Source organism: Engystomops pustulosus, chromosome 2 (assembly GCF_040894005.1).
Source record: "Engystomops pustulosus chromosome 2, aEngPut4.maternal, whole genome shotgun sequence".
Lineage (NCBI taxonomy): Eukaryota > Metazoa > Chordata > Amphibia > Anura > Leptodactylidae > Engystomops > Engystomops pustulosus.
Window position 1 is genome coordinate 261,857,092 of NC_092412.1, and position 12,933 is coordinate 261,870,024.

General features: G+C 59.2%; 1 protein-coding gene across 4 annotated transcripts in view; it reads right to left on the bottom strand.

The window, feature by feature from the left end:
• Positions 1 to 12,933, bottom strand: part of LOC140119685 (uncharacterized) — a 61,277-nt gene that overhangs the window by 14,332 nt on the left and 34,012 nt on the right. For 3 of the 4 annotated variants that reach the window (XM_072138972.1, XM_072138971.1, XM_072138970.1), the window contains 2 exons: positions 7,306 to 7,557; positions 6,944 to 7,198 (listed from right to left, as the gene is read on the bottom strand). In XM_072138972.1, the coding sequence (XP_071995073.1) occupies positions 6,944 to 7,198; positions 7,306 to 7,557 (507 nt within the window). The remainder of the gene's footprint in view (positions 1 to 6,943; positions 7,199 to 7,305; positions 7,558 to 12,933) is intronic. The other variant, XM_072138974.1, reaches the window with a different exon arrangement.

The following is a 12,933-nucleotide window of genomic DNA, read 5'->3' on the forward strand; positions in this document are numbered from 1 at the left end:
GGGAGAGCAGATGGGAGGAAGGAGCAGACAGAGGGAAAGCGGACAGGAGGAACGAGTACACAGAAGGAGAGCGGACGGGAGGAAGGAGCAGACAAAGAGAGAGCGGAAGGGAGGAAGGAGTAGACAGAGGGAATGCGGACGGGAGGAAGGATTAGACAGATGGAGAGCGGACGGGAGGAAGGAGCAGACAGAGGGAGAGTGGAAGGGAGGAAGGAGCAGACAGAGGGAGAGCGGACGGGAGGAAGGAGTAGACAGATGGAGAGCGGACGGGAGGAAGGAGCAGACAGAGGGAGAGCGGACGGGTGGAAGGAGCAGACAGAGGGAGAGCGGAAGAGAGGAAGGAGCAGACAGAAGGTGAGCGGATGGGAGGAAGGAGCAGACAGAGGGAGAGCGGACGGGAGGAAGGAGCAGACAGAGAGAGAGTGGACAGGAGGAAGGAGCAGACAGAGGGAGAGCGGAGAGGAGGAAAAAGCAGACAGAGGGAGAGCAGACGGGAGGAAGGAGCAGACAGAAGGAGAGCGGCAGGAGGAAGGAGCAGACAAAGAGAGAGCGGACGGGAGGAAGGAGCAGACATAGGGAGAGAGGACGTGAGGAAGGAGCAGACAGAGAGAGAGCGGACAGGAGAAAGGAGCAGACAGAGAGAGAGCGGACGGGAGGAAGGAGCAGACAGAGGGTGAGAGGACAGGAGGAAGAAGCAGACAGAAGGAGAGCAGACGGGAGGAAGGAGCAGACAGAGGGAGAGCGGACGGGAGAAAGGAGCAGACAGAGAGAGAGCGGATGGGAGGAAGGAGCAGACAGAGGCAGAGCGGATGGGAGGAAGGAGCAGACAGAAGGAGAGCGGACGAGAGGAAGGAGGAAACAGCAGGAGAGCGGACGGGAGGAAGGAGCAGACAGAGGGAGAGCGGACGGGAGGAAGGAGCAGACAGAGGGAGAGCGGACGGGAGAAAGGAGAAGACAGAGGGAGAGCAGGCAAGAGGAAGGAGCAGACAGAGTGAGAGCGGACGGGAAGAAGGAGCAGACAGAGGGAGAGCGGACGGGAGGAAGGAGAAGACAGAGGGAGAGCAAACGGGAGGAAGGAGCAGACAGATGGAGAGCAGACGGGAGGAAGGAGAAGACAAAGGGAGAGCAGACGGAAGGAAGGAGCAGACAGAGGGAGAGCGAACGGGAGGAAGGAGCAGACAGATCGAGAGCTGACGGGAGGAAGGAGCAGACAGATGGAGAGCTGACGGGAGGAAGGAGCAGATAGGAGGAGAGCGAACGGGAGGAAGGATTAGATAGTTGGAAGAAGCAGACTAAGGGAGAGCGGACAGAGGAAAGAGCAGAAAGAGGGAGAGCGTACTGGAGGAAGGAAGGAGCAGACAGAGTTAGAACAAACGGGAGGAAGGAGCAGACAGATGGAGAGCTGACGGGAGGAAGGAGCAGACAGATGGAGAGCTGACGGGAGGAAGGAGCAGACAGGAGGAAAGCTGACGGGAGGAAGGAGCAGACAGAGGGAGAGCAGATGGGAGGAAGGAGCAGACAGAGGGAGAGCGGACGGGAGGAAGGAGCAGACAGAGGGAGAGCGGACGGGAGGAAGGAGCAGACAGAGGGAGAGCGGACGGGAGGAAGGAGCAGACAGAGGGAGAGAAGACGGGAGGAAGGAGCAGACAGGAGGAGAGCTGACGAGATGAAGGAGCAGACAGAGGGAGAGTGGACGGGAGGAAGGAGCAGACAGATGGAGAGCTGTCGGGAGGAAGGAGCAGACAGGAGGAGAGCTGACGGAAGGAAGGAACAGACAGAGGAAGAGCGGACAGGAGGAAGGAGCAGACAGAGGGAGAGCGGACGGGAGGAAGGAGCAGACAGAGGGAGAGCAGATGGGAGGAAGGAACAGACAGAGGGAGAACGGACGGGAGGAAGAGCAGACAGAGGGAGAGCAGATGGGAGGAAGGAGCAGACAGAGGGAGAGCGGACGGGAGGAAGGAGTAGACAGAAGGAGAGCGGACGGGAGGAAGGAGCAGACAAAGAGAGAGAGCGGACGGGAGGAAGGAGCAGACAGATGGAGAGCTGACGGGAGGAAGGAGCAGACAGAGGGAGAGCTGACGGGAGGAAGGAGCAGACAGAGGGAGAGCGGACAAGAGGAAGGAGCAGACAGAGGGAGAGTGGACAGGAGGAAGGAGTAGACAGATGGAGAGTGGACGGGAGGAAGGAGTAGACAGAAGGAGAGCGGACGGGAGGAAGGAGCAGACAAAGAGAGAGCAGAAGGGAGGAAGGAGCAGACAGATGGAGAGCTGACAGGAGGAAGGAGCAGACAGTGGGAGAGCGGACGGGAGGAAGGAGCAGACAGAAGGTGAGCGGACAAGAGGAAGGAGCAGACAGAGGGAGAGTGGACAGGAGGAAGGAGTAGACAGATGGAGAGTGGACGGGAGGAAGGAGCAAACAGAAGGTGAGCGGACAAGAGGAAGGAGCAGACAGAGGGAGAGTGGACGGGAGGAAGGAGTAGACAGATGGAGAGCGGACGGGAGAAGGGAGCAGATAGAGGGAGAGCAGATGGGAGGAAGGAGCAGACAGAGTTTGCGGACGGGAAAAAGGAGCAGACAGAGAGAGAGCGGACGGGAGGAAGGTGCAGACAGAGGGAGAGCGGACGGGAGGAAGGAGCAGACAGAAGGAGAGCGGAAGGGAGGAAGGAGGAAACAGCAGGAGAGCGGACGGGAGGAAGGAGCAGACAGAGGGAGAGCGGATGGGAGGAAGGAGCAGACAGAGGGAGAGCGGACGGGAGGAAGGAGAAGACAGAGGGAGAGCAGGCAAGAGGTAGAAGCAGACAGATGGAGAGCAGACGGGAGGAAGGAAAAGACAAAGGGAGAGCAGACGGGAGGAAGGAGCAGACAGAGGGAGAGCGAACGAAAGGAAGGAGCAGACAGATCGAGAGCTGACGGGAGGAAGGAGCAGACAGATGGAGAGCTGACGGGAGGAAGGAGCAGACAGGAGGAGAGCGAACGGGAGGAAGGATTAGATAGTTGGAAGAAGCAGACAGAAGGAGAGCGGACAGAGGAAAGAGCAGACAGAGGGAGAGCAGATGGGAGGAAGGAGCAGACAGAGGGAGAGCGGACGGGAGGAAGGAGCAGGCAGAGGGAGAGCGGACGGGAGGAAGGAGCAGACAGAGGGAGAGCGAACGGGAGGAAGGAGCAGACAGATGGAGAGCTGACGGGAGGAAGGAGCAGACAGTTGGAGAGCTGACGGGAGGAAGGAGCAGACAGAGGGAGAGCAGATGGGAGGAAGGAGCAGATAGAGGGAGAGCGGACGGGAGGAAGGAGCAGACAGAGGGAGAGCGGACGGGAGGAAGGAGCAGACAGAGAGAGAGAAGACGGGAGGAAGGAGCAGACAGGAGGAGAGCTGACGGGAGGAAGGAGCAGACAGAGGGAGAGTGGACGGGAGGAAGGATCAGACAGAGGGAGAGCGTACAGGAGGAAGGAGCAGACACAGGGAGAGCGAACGGGAGGAAGGAGCAGACAGATGGAGAGCTGACGGGAGGAAGGAGCAGACAGGAGGAGAGCTGACGTGAGGAAGGAGCAGACAGAGGGAGAGCGGACAGGAGGAAGGAGCAGACAGAGGGAGAGCGGACGGGAGGAAGGAGCAGACAAAGAGAGAGCAGAAGGGAGGAAGGAGCAGACAGATGGAGAGCTGACAGGAGGAAGGAGCAGACAGTGGGAGAGCGGACGGGAGGAAGGAGCAGACAGAAGGTGAGCGGACAAGAGGAAGGAGCAGACAGAGGGAGAGTGGACAGGAGGAAGGAGTAGACAGATGGAGAGTGGACGGGAGGAAGGAGCAAACAGAAGGTGAGCGGACAAGAGGAAGGAGCAGACAGAGGGAGAGTGGACGGGAGGAAGGAGTAGACAGATGGAGAGCGGACGGGAGAAGGGAGCAGATAGAGGGAGAGCAGATGGGAGGAAGGAGCAGACAGAGTTTGCGGACGGGAAAAAGGAGCAGACAGAGAGAGAGCGGACGGGAGGAAGGTGCAGACAGAGGGAGAGCGGACGGGAGGAAGGAGCAGACAGAAGGAGAGCGGAAGGGAGGAAGGAGGAAACAGCAGGAGAGCGGACGGGAGGAAGGAGCAGACAGAGGGAGAGCGGATGGGAGGAAGGAGCAGACAGAGGGAGAGCGGACGGGAGGAAGGAGAAGACAGAGGGAGAGCAGGCAAGAGGTAGAAGCAGACAGATGGAGAGCAGACGGGAGGAAGGAGAAGACAAAGGGAGAGCAGACGGGAGGAAGGAGCAGACAGAGGGAGAGCGAACGAAAGGAAGGAGCAGACAGATCGAGAGCTGACGGGAGGAAGGAGCAGACAGATGGAGAGCTGACGGGAGGAAGGAGCAGACAGGAGGAGAGCGAACGGGAGGAAGGATTAGATAGTTGGAAGAAGCAGACAGAAGGAGAGCGGACAGAGGAAAGAGCAGACAGAGGGAGAGCAGATGGGAGGAAGGAGCAGACAGAGGGAGAGCGGACGGGAGGAAGGAGCAGGCAGAGGGAGAGCGGACGGGAGGAAGGAGCAGACAGAGGGAGAGCGAACGGGAGGAAGGAGCAGACAGATGGAGAGCTGACGGGAGGAAGGAGCAGACAGTTGGAGAGCTGACGGGAGGAAGGAGCAGACAGAGGGAGAGCAGATGGGAGGAAGGAGCAGATAGAGGGAGAGCGGACGGGAGGAAGGAGCAGACAGAGGGAGAGCGGACGGGAGGAAGGAGCAGACAGAGAGAGAGAAGACGGGAGGAAGGAGCAGACAGGAGGAGAGCTGACGGGAGGAAGGAGCAGACAGAGGGAGAGTGGACGGGAGGAAGGAGCAGACAGAGGGAGAGCGTACAGGAGGAAGGAGCAGACAGAGGGAGAGCGAACGGGAGGAAGGAGCAGACAGATGGAGAGCTGACGGGAGGAAGGAGCAGACAGGAGGAGAGCTGACGTGAGGAAGGAGCAGACAGAGGGAGAGCGGACAGGAGGAAGGAGCAGACAGAGGGAGAGCGGACGGGAGGAAGGAGCAGACAGAGGGAGAGCAGATGGGAGGAAGGAACAGACAGAGGGAGAACGGACGGGAGGGAGAGCAGACAGAGGGAGAGCAGATAGGAGGATGGAGCAGACAGAAGTAGAGCGGACAGGAGGAAGGAGTAGGCAAAGGGATGAGCGGACAGGAGGAAGGAGTAGACTGGAGGAAGGAGCAGACAGAGGGAGAGTGGACAGGAGGAAGTAGCAGACATAGGGATGAGCGGACGGGAGGGAGGAGCAGACAGAAGGAGAGCGAACGGGAGGAAGGAGTAGAAGGGAGGAAGAAGCAGACAGAGGGAGAGCGGACGGGAGGAAGGAATAGACGGAAGGAAGGAGCAGACAGATGTAGAGCGAACGGGAGGAAGGAGCAGACAGGAGGAGAGCAGATTGGAGGAAGGAGCAGACAGAGGGAGAGCAGATGGGAGGAAGGAGCAGACAGAGGGAGAGCGGACGGGAGGAAGGAGCAGACAGATGGAGAGCGGACGGGAGGAAGGAGCAGACAGAGGGAGAGCAGATGGGAGGAAGGAGCAGACAGAGGGAGAGCGGACGGGAGGAAGGAGCAGACAGATGGAGAGTGGACGGGAGGAAGGAGCAGACAGAGGGAGAGCGGACGGGAGGAAGGAGCAGACAGGAGGAGAGCAGATTGGAGGAAGGAGCAGAGAGATGGAGAGCGGACGGGAGGAAGGAGCAGACAGATGGAGAGCTGACGGGAGGAAGGAGCAGACAGAGGGAGAGCAGATGGGAGGAAGGAGCAGACAGAGGGAGAGCGGACGGGAGGAAGGAGCAGACAGAGGGAGAGCAGATGGGAGGAAGGAGCAGATAGGAGGAGAGCGGACGGGACTAGAGTGGACAGAAGTAACATCTGAAAAGTCCTTAATATTTTAGAGCCATATCACACAATCCATGTTTATTCTCCAATTAAACGGTGTAAATTGATCCTGTCATCAGGAAACCTTATTGCAGTTTCCACAGACACTAAACATTATTTCCCTAAAAGCTTTTATAAAATTCCTGCCATTTACTGTTTATAAGATAAATTAGATCAAATTTTAACCCGGCTCCCTACCAGCAAGCTTTCTGTGGCCCCCAGCTGCGGGAGCAGTTTCCACCCCCTCTGGAAAGATCTTGTCATGCTGGATTTTTAAAATAAAAACCTTTCCCCTTCCTCCTCCTATTCCTGTACTCACTGACCGCAAAAAGCGAAACTCGCAGTTGGGCGGTGACCTTCTTCTGCACCGCACAGATAGAGGAGAGACGGCTGGACCATCCTCACTGCTATCTGTGCATGCACCCCAGTGAGCCGCCTAATCAGGACCTCAGCCCTAGTCCAGTAGGGCTGGCTAGCTAGAGCCAGATTGTCTCTGCTGCTTGGGCACCAGGACACAAACTTCTCAAAAGGGAGTCTGATAAGTCTAACAAGAACTAAGCAGAAACACCCAGTAGCTTGGAATAAGCTCCTATCTGTAACCTATTACAGAAGTTTTTAAAGTATGGTGAGTCACCGATCATCAGCCTGGGATACTGTAGAGAAGACACCAAATGTTGTCACATAATGGAAACATCTTAACCTTTCAGTAGTAGGTATAGTGTACTGAAGGTGCCAATACTACAATCAGCAGTAGGGGGCAGCAAAGGATAGCTATGATGTCATATCAGGGGAACTCCAGTCTTAAAGGAGAAGATAGTTTGAAGGTGGCCAGACCCTCTCCAGCCAACAGGAAACCAACAGAAGCTAAATCAGTGATAACCCATCCAACAGGATATTACATGCCCTCATCTATTTTTGTCCTGTCCTAGGTGCAATGGGATGACCGCCATCGTTACCAGAGGACATGTGCATCAGGGTTATGGGGGTTCATATTAGGATGATCACTGATATTCTGCTTAGTCACGAATACCACAATATCACATAAGACAGGTGAAGCCATCACACACTCACCAGGACATGAATGACTTGTAGTATTGGTCACAGATTTCATAAACTTCTCCACAGAACAGGAAATATTCCATGGGCCTTTTGTGGACAATGTATAATTAAACCCCAGGGGAGATGATCTGTTATACGGAGGATCGATCTCTTCTCTATTCACAGTCAGGAGGAATGTGGGGGCGCTGCCACGGACCACCCAGCAGGTGACCACAGCACTGCCATTACTGAGGCAGGAGGCCTTCATTACAGGATCGGACAAGGGGGCTGTGCCAGGAAAAGAGAGAAGATGAGACTCACGGGAGAGGAGGAAGTGTGATGGCGTCGGGGGGACGAGTCTTTGCACCAGCGATTAGCGCTTGTGTGTAACTCACCTTCACAGAATACATAGGTGTCATTACTGTGCTCCTGGCTGTAGGAGTTCTGTGCAGAGCAGCTCACATTCACCGCCCCAGAAGTGAAAGCTATAGCATTTAGGGTGATATTTGGAACAATTAATCCATGACGGATTTCCCCATTCACAATCCAGCTATATGTGGCATTGTTCTCATTCTCTACTTCGCAGGCGACTCTGGCGGACCCATCGCTTTGACATGAGGTGGTAATGATGGGTACTGAGAGGGGCACTAGGGAGAAATTCAGGGAAGGGTGAGACAATCATGTGTGGTCCAGGTCATTCACAATGTCTGCACAGGTTATGACTTGAGGCTAATGTGTGGACAACTGGACAGATATTAGAGAGTGTTTCATCAAGAACTGGTGCACCCAAAAATACCGACGTCTGCATATTGTAGAGTGTAAGAAGTGAGAGAGGATGAAACGAATAGTGGGACGATAACAGAGTGTGTGAGTGTCAAGACAGAGCAGAGTCTGAGGAGTGAACAGAGTGAGAGAGTGCTGATCACTGGTACAAGCTGAGCACCGGCCCTGACCAGTGCTCAGTCCTGACTGAGCAGCTGGTCCGGGCTGAGCACTGGTCAGGGCCGAGCACTGGTGCGGACCGAGCACTGGTCCGGGCCGAGCACTGGTCCGGGCCGAGGACTGGTCCAGGCCGAGCACTGGTCCAGGCTGAGCACTGGGGCAGACTGAGCACTGGTACAAGCTGAGCACTGGGGCGGGCTGATCACTGGGGCGGACTGAGCACTGCTACAAGCAGAGCACCCGGGCAGGCTGAGCACTGGTACAAGCTGGACACTGGTCAGGGCTGAGCATTGTTCAGGGCAGACAACTGGGGCGGGCTGAGCACTGGTCCGGGCTGATCACTGAGGCGGACTGAGCACTGGTCGGGGCTGAGCACTGGTCGGGGCTGAGCACGGGAGGGGGAGAGCGCTGGTCGGGGCTGAGCACTGGTCGGGGCTGAGCACTGGTCGGGGCTGAGCACTGGTCGGGGCTGAGCACTGGTCGGGGCTGATCACTGGTCCGGTCTGAGCACTGGTCCGGTCTGAGCACAGGTACAAGCTGAGCACTGGTCCGGACCGAGCACTGGTCCGGACTGAGCAATGGTACAAGCTGAGCACTGGTACAAGCTGAGCACTGGTACAAGCTGAGCACTGGTCCGGACTGAGCACTGGTCCGGGCTGAGCACTGGTCCGAGCTGAGCACTGGTCTGAGCTAAGCACTGGTCCTGGCTGAGCAGCTGGTCCAGGTTGAGCAGCTGGTCTGGGCTGAGCACTAGTCCGGCCTGAGCACTGGTCCTTGCTGAGCACTGGTCCGGGCTGAGCACTGGTCCGGGCCAAGCACTGGTCCAGGCTGAGCACTGGTCCTTGCAGAGCAATAGTCCGGGCTGAGCACTGGTCTGCACTGAGCACTAGTCCAGGCTGAGCACCAGGGAGGGGCTGAGCACTGGTGGGGGCTGATCACTGGTCGGGGCTGAGCACTGGTGGGGGCTGAGCACTGGTGGGGGCTGAGCACTGGTCCGGGCTGAGAACTGGTCCGGGCTGAGTACTGGTCCGGGCTGAGCAGCTGGTCCTTGCTTAGAACTGGTCCTTGCTGAGCACTGGTTCTTTGCTGAGCAAGGGAGGGGGAGAGCACTGGTCGGGGCTGAGCGCTGGTCGGGGCTGAGCACTGGTCGGGGCTGAGCACTGGTCTGGGCTGAGCACTGGTACAAGCTGATCACTGGTCCGGTCTGAGCACTGGTCCAGTCTGAGCACTGGTACAAGCTGAGCACTGGTCCGGACTGAGCACTAGTCCGGACTGAGAACTGGTCCGGGCTGAGCACTGGTCCAGGCTGAGCACTGGTCCGAGCTGAGCACTGGTACAAGCTGAGCACTGGTACAAGCTGAGCACTGGTACAAGCTGAGCACTGGTTCGGACTGAGCACTGGTCCGGGCTGAGCACTGGTCCGAGCTGAGCACTGGTCTGGGCTGAGCAGCTGGTCCGGGTTGAGCAGCTGGTCCGGGTTGAGCACTAGTCCTTGCTGAGCACTGGTCCTTGCTGAGCACTGGTCCTTGCTGAGCACTGGTCCGGGCTGAGCACTGGCCCTTGCAGAGCGATGGTCCGAGCTGAGCACTGGTCCGTGCTGAGCACTGGTCCAGGCTGAGCACCAGGGAAGGGCTGAGCACTGGTGGGGGCTGATCACTGGTCGGGGCTGAGCAATGGTGGGGGCTGAGCACTGGTCCGGACTGAGAACTGGTCCGGGCTGAGTACTGGTCCGGGCTGAGCAGCTGGTCCTTGCTGAGAACTGGTCCTTGCTGAGCACTGGTCCTTGCTGAGCACGGGAGGGGGAGAGCACTGGTCCGGGCTGAGCACTGTTTGGGGCTGAGCACTAGTCGGGGCTGAGCACTGGTACAAGCTGATCACTGGTCCGGTCTGAGCACTGGTCCAGTCTGAGCACTGGTACAAGCTGAGCACTGGTCCGGACTGAGCACTGGTCCGGACTGAGCACTAGTCCGGACTGAGCACTGGTCCGGGCTGAGCACTGGTCCGGGCTGAGCACTGGTCCGAGCTGAGCACTGGTACAAGCTGAGCACTGGTACAAGCTGAGCACTGGTTTGGACTGAGCACTGGTCCGAGCTGAGCACTGGTCCGGGCTGAGCAGCTGGTCCTGGTTGAGCAGCTGGTCCGGGCTGAGCACTAGTCCGGCCTTAGCACTAGTCCGGCCTGAGCACTAGTTCTTGCTGAGCACTGGTCCTTGCTGAGCACTGGTCCGGGCCGGGCACTGGTCCGGGCTGAGCACTGGTCCTTGCTGAGCGATGGTCCGGGCTGAGCACTGGTCCGCGCTGAGCACCACTGGTACAACCACTGGTACAACCGGGCTGAGCACCAGGGAGGGGCTGAGCGCTGGTGGGGGCTGATCACTGGTCGGGGCTGAGCACTGGTGGGGGCTGATCACTGGTCGGGGCTGAGCACTGGTACAAGCTGAGCAATGGTCCGGGCTGAGCAATGGTCTGGGCTGAGCAATAGTCCGGGCTGAACACTTGCCCGGGCAGAGCAATGGTCTGGGCTGAGCACTGGTACAAGCTGATCACTGGTCGCGGCAGAGCACTGGTCGGGGCTGAGCACTGGTCGGGGCTGAGCACTTGTCGGAGCTGATCACTGGTGGGGGCTGAGCACTGGTGGGGGCTGAGCACTGATACGGGCTGAGCAATGCTCAGGGCTGAGCAATGGTCAGGGCTGAGCAATGGTCCGGGCTGAGCACTGGTCCGGGCTGAGCCCGGGGCGGACTGAGCACTGGTACAAGCTGAGCACTGGGACGGGCTGATCACTGGGGCGGACTGAGCACTGGTACAAGCAGAGCACCCGGGCGGTGCGGAGCACTGGTACAAGCTGGACACTGGTCAGGGCTGAGCATTGTTCAGGGCAGACAACTGGGGTGGGCTGAGCACTGGTCCGGGCTGATCACTGGGGCGGACTGAGCACTGGTACAAGCTGATCACTGGTCCAGTCTGAGCACTGGTCCGGTCTGAGCACTGGTACGGACTGAGCACTGGTCCGGGCTGAGCACTAGTCCGGACTGAGCACTGGTCCGGGCTGAGCACTGGTCCCGGCTGAGCACTGGTCCGAGCTGAGCACTGGTACAAGCTGAGCACTGGTCCAGTCTGAGCACTGGTCCGGACTGAGCACTGGTCCGGGCCGAGCACTGGTCCTTGCTGAGCGATGGTCTGGGCTGAGCACTGGTCCGTGCTGAGCACTAGTCCGGGCTGAGCTCCAGGGAGAGGCTGAGCACTGGTGGGGGCTGATCACTGGTCGAAGCTGAGCACTGGTGGGGGCTGATCACTGGTCAGGGCTGAGCACTGGTACAAGCTGAGCAATGGTCTGGGCTGAGCAATGGTCTGGGCTGAGCAATGGTCTGGGCTGAGCACTGGTACAAGCTGATCACTGGTCGCGGCAGAGTACTGGGGCGGGCTGAGCACTGGTTGGGGCAGAGCACTGGTCTGGGCTGAGCACTGGTACGAGCTGAGCACTGGTTGGGGCAGAGCACTGGTCGGGGCTGAGCACTGGTTGGGGCACAGCACTGGTCGGGGCTAAGCACTGGTCAGGGCAGAGCACTGGTCGGGGCTGAGCACTGGTCAGGGCTGAGCACTTGTACAAGCTGAGCTCTGGTGGGGGCTGAGCACTGGTGGGGGCTGAGCACTGATACGGGCTGAGCAATGGTCCGGGCTGAGCGATGGTCCGGGCTGAGCACTGGCCCGGGCTGAGCAATGGTCCGGGCTGAACACTGGTTTGGGCTGAGCACTGGACAGGATTGAGCACTGGATGGGGTTGAACATTGGGTGGACTGAGCACTAGACGGGCTGAGCACTGGACGGGGCTGAGCACTGGGGCATGCTGAGCACTGGTCGGGGCTGAGCACTGAGGCAGGCTGAGCAATGGTACAAGCTGGGCACTGATACAAGCGGGGCACTGGTCGAGTCTGAGCACTGTTCCGTGCTGACAACTGGGGTGGGCTGAGCACTGGTACAAGCTGAGCACTGGGACGGGCTGATCACTGGGGCGGACTGAGCACTGGTACAAGCAGAGCACCCGGGCGGTGCGGAGCACTGGTACAAGCTGGACACTGGTCAGGGCTGAGCATTGTTCAGGGCAGACAACTGGGGTGGGCTGAGCACTGGTCCGGGCTGATCACTGGGGCGGACTGAGCACTGGTACAAGCTGATCACTGGTCCGGTCTGAGCACTGGTACAAGCTGAGCACTGGTCCGGGCTGAGCACTAGTCCGGACTGAGCACTGGTCTGGGCTGAGCACTGGTCCCGGATGAGCACTGGTCTGGGCTGAGCACTGGTCCCGGCTGAGCACTGGTCAGAGCTGAGCACTGGTACAAGCTGAGCACTGGTGCAAGCTGAGCACTGGTCGGGGCTGAGCACTGGTCCGGGCTGAGCACTGGTCCGGGCTGAGCAGCTGGTTCGGGCTGAGCAGCTGGTCCGGGTTGAGCAGCTGGTCCGGGTTGAGCAGCTGGTCCGGGCTGAGCACTGGTCCGGCCTGAACATTGGTCCTTGCTGAGCACTGGTCCTTGCTGAGCACTGGTCCGGGCCAAGCACTGGTCCGGGCCGAGCGCTGGTCCTTGCTGAGCGATGGTCCGGGCTGAGCACTGGTCCGCGCTGAGCACTAGTCCGGGCTGAGCACCAGGGAGGGGCTGAGCACTGGTGGGGGCTGATTACTGGTCGGGGCTGAGCACTGGTGGGGGCTGATCACTGGTCGGGGCTGAGCACTGGTACAAGCTGAGCAATGGCCCGGGCTGAGCAATGGTCTGGGCTGAGCAATGGTCCGGGATGAACACTGGCCCGGGCTGAGCAATGGTCTGGGCTGAGCACTGGTACAAGCTGATCACTGGTGGCGGCAGAGCACTGGTTGGGGCAGAGCACTGGTCGGGGCTAAGCACTGGTCAGGGCAGAGCACTGGTCAGGGCTGAGCACTGGGGCGGGCGGAGCACTGGTTGGGGCAGAGCACTGGTCTGGGCTGAGCACTGGTACGAGCTGAGCACTGGTTGGGGCAGAGCACTGGTCGGGGCTGAGCACTGGTTGGGGCACAGCACTGGTCGGGGCTAAGCACTGGTCAGGGCAGAG